Source organism: Penaeus chinensis, chromosome 6 (assembly GCF_019202785.1).
Source record: "Penaeus chinensis breed Huanghai No. 1 chromosome 6, ASM1920278v2, whole genome shotgun sequence".
NCBI lineage: Eukaryota > Metazoa > Arthropoda > Malacostraca > Decapoda > Penaeidae > Penaeus > Penaeus chinensis.
The window spans coordinates 37899804-37902303 of NC_061824.1; the positions used below are offsets into that span (position 1 = coordinate 37899804).

General features: G+C 40.9%; 1 protein-coding gene across 1 annotated transcript in view; it reads left to right on the forward strand.

Annotated features, from left to right (window-relative positions):
• Nucleotides 1-2419: 2419 nt before the first annotated feature.
• Nucleotides 2420-2500, forward strand: part of LOC125026685 (chondroitinase-AC-like) — a 13796-nt gene continuing 13715 nt past the window's right edge. The window contains exon 1 of the mRNA XM_047615292.1: nt 2420-2487. Coding sequence (XP_047471248.1) covers nt 2446-2487 — 42 coding nt within the window. The 5' untranslated portion in view covers nt 2420-2445. The remainder of the gene's footprint in view (nt 2488-2500) is intronic.

The window sequence follows — 2500 nt, forward strand, 5'->3', positions numbered from 1 at the left end:
TGTGTTTGAGTGTGTGTGTTTGTGTGTGTGTGTCTGTTTATGTGTGTGTGTTTGTGTGTGTTTGTTTGTGTGTGTTTGTGTGTATGTGTTTGTGTGTGTGTGTTTGATTGTGTGTTTGTGTGTGTGTGTTTGAGTGTGTGTGTTTGTGTGTGTGTGTTTGTGTGTGTGTGTGTTTGAGTGTTAGTGTTTATGTGTGTGTGTGTTTTGTATGTGTTTGTTTGTGTGTGTGTGTGTTTGTGTGTATGTGTTTGTGTGTGTTTGTTTGAGTGTGTGTGTTTGTGTGTGTGTGTTTGTTTGTGTGTAATTGTGTGTGTTTGTTTATAAGTGTGTGTGTTTGTGTGTATTTGTGTGTGTGTGTTTGAGTGTGTGTGTTTGTGTGTGTGTGTGTTTGAGTGTGTGTGTTTGTGTGTGTGTGTGTTTTGTGTGTGTTTGTTTGTGTGTGTGTGTGTGTTTGTGTGTATGTGTTTGTGTGTGTGTGTTTGAGTGTGTGTGTTTGTGTGTGTGTGTGTTTGTTTGTGTGTGTTTGTGTGTGTGTGTGTGTGTTTGTGTGTATGTGTTTGTGTGTGTGTGAGTGTGTGTGTTTGTGTGTGTGTTTGTTTGTGTGTGTTTGTGTGTGTGTGTTTGTTTGTGAGTGTGTGTGTTTGTGTGTGTTTGTGTGTGTGTGTTTGAGTGTGTGTGTTTGTGTGTTTGTGTTTGAGTGTGTGTGTTTTGTGTGTGTTTGTGTGTGTGTGTTTTTTTGTGTGTGTTTGTGTGTGTGTGTTTGTTTATGAGTGTGTGTGTTTGTGTGTGTGTGTGTTTGTGTGTGTGTGTGTCTAAGTGTGTGTGTGTTTGAGTGTGTGTGTTTGTGTGTGTGTGTTTGTGTGTGTGTGTTTGTTTATGAGTGTGTGTGTTTGTGTGTGTGTGTGTTTGTGTGTGTGTGTGTTTGAGTGTGTGTGTTTGAGTGTGTGTGTTTGAGTGTGTGTGTTTGTGTGTGTGTGTGTTTGTGTGTGTGTGTGTTTGAGTGTGTGTGTTTGTGTGTGTGTGTGTTTGTGTGTGTGTGTGTTTGTGTGTGTGTGTGTTTGAGTGTGTGTGTTTGTGTGTTTGTGTGTGTGTGTTTGTGTGTGTGTGTTTGTGTGTGTGTGTTTATTTATGAGTGTGTGTGTTTGTGTGTGTGTGTGTTTGTGTGTGTGTGTTTGTTTATGAGTGTGTGTGTTTGTGTGTGTGTGTGTTTGAGTGTGTGTGTTTGTGTTTGTGTGTGTTTGTGTGTGTGTGTTTGTGTGTGTTTGTGTGTATGTGTTTGTGTCCCTTACGATGTCCCCAATCTTCCTGCCGGACGTGGAGGCTATCTTCACCGGATGGCCAACAGGGTCTCCAATGCGTTGCGTCAGCTGCGAGTGTGGGATGATGATCCTGTGTGTTTTGTTCTGTGTGGCGGCCCCTCTTGTCCTGGAGGTCATGTTTGTCTGTTTGTTATTATGACAAACGCCAGAAGTTGCAATTGTCGCCCGGAGGTTACTGCTGTGGCTGGGCACCACGGCGGGTAAGGACTAAGCCGAGTCAGCACCAGTTAACACACGTTAGCGAGTCGGCATTGGTCGACACAGGCCGGGCTCCCCTCATGGGCATAGCCCGGGCGAGGCTCAGTTTCGCATATCGGAATTATCCTTATTTCTTGTTCTGTATGCCCTGGTGAAGCAGTAAATGCGAAAAGGCCTTTGGCATATTCGTGTGTTTTCCTGTACTTCCCTTTAATGTTCTACTTGCAGTGTGTTTGTGTGTGTGTGTGTGTAAGTATGAATGTATACATATATTCACAAACGGTGTTTTAACCGTGTAAGGTCCTTGGTAGATTATGTGGGAAATTTCCGAACGCAGCTGTCCATTTTCCGTGTATTTTTATCGCTACCAAAATCATCTCACATTACCTTTTTTGTCTCTCTCTCTCTCTCTCTGTCTATCTGGGTGTATATGTATGTGTGTTTGTGTGTGTGTGATTGTGTGTATGTTAATGTGTCATATAATGGAAATTGCTATAATACAAAATAATTTCTAAAATGTGTATTCATTCGGATATACTTCCAATATTGTCTCACACACACACACACACACACAGTCACACTTATGTACACACCTAGAGAGAGAGAGAGAGAGAGAGAGAGAGAGAGAGAGAGAGAGAGAGAGAGAGAGAGAGAGAGAGAGAGAGAGAGAGAGAGAGAGAGAAAGAGAGATTGATAATAATATAATACAAATAAGAGTAATACTACTACTAATAATAATGATAATAATGATAATAATAACAGTCACACAAACCCTGTCTCATATACACGTACACACGCAAAAACACATAATGCACATAAAGAGTAAATACTTATCTTATCTTTCGACAATATAATCTTCACCGTCTATATATATATCTGCTGAATATTTGCTAATATTATCAGTGCCCTTTAACTGGTTTCAGAGTCAATGAATTTAATATCGAGAAAGTTATTATTGCTGCTATGGGCGGTGAGTTTTTTTT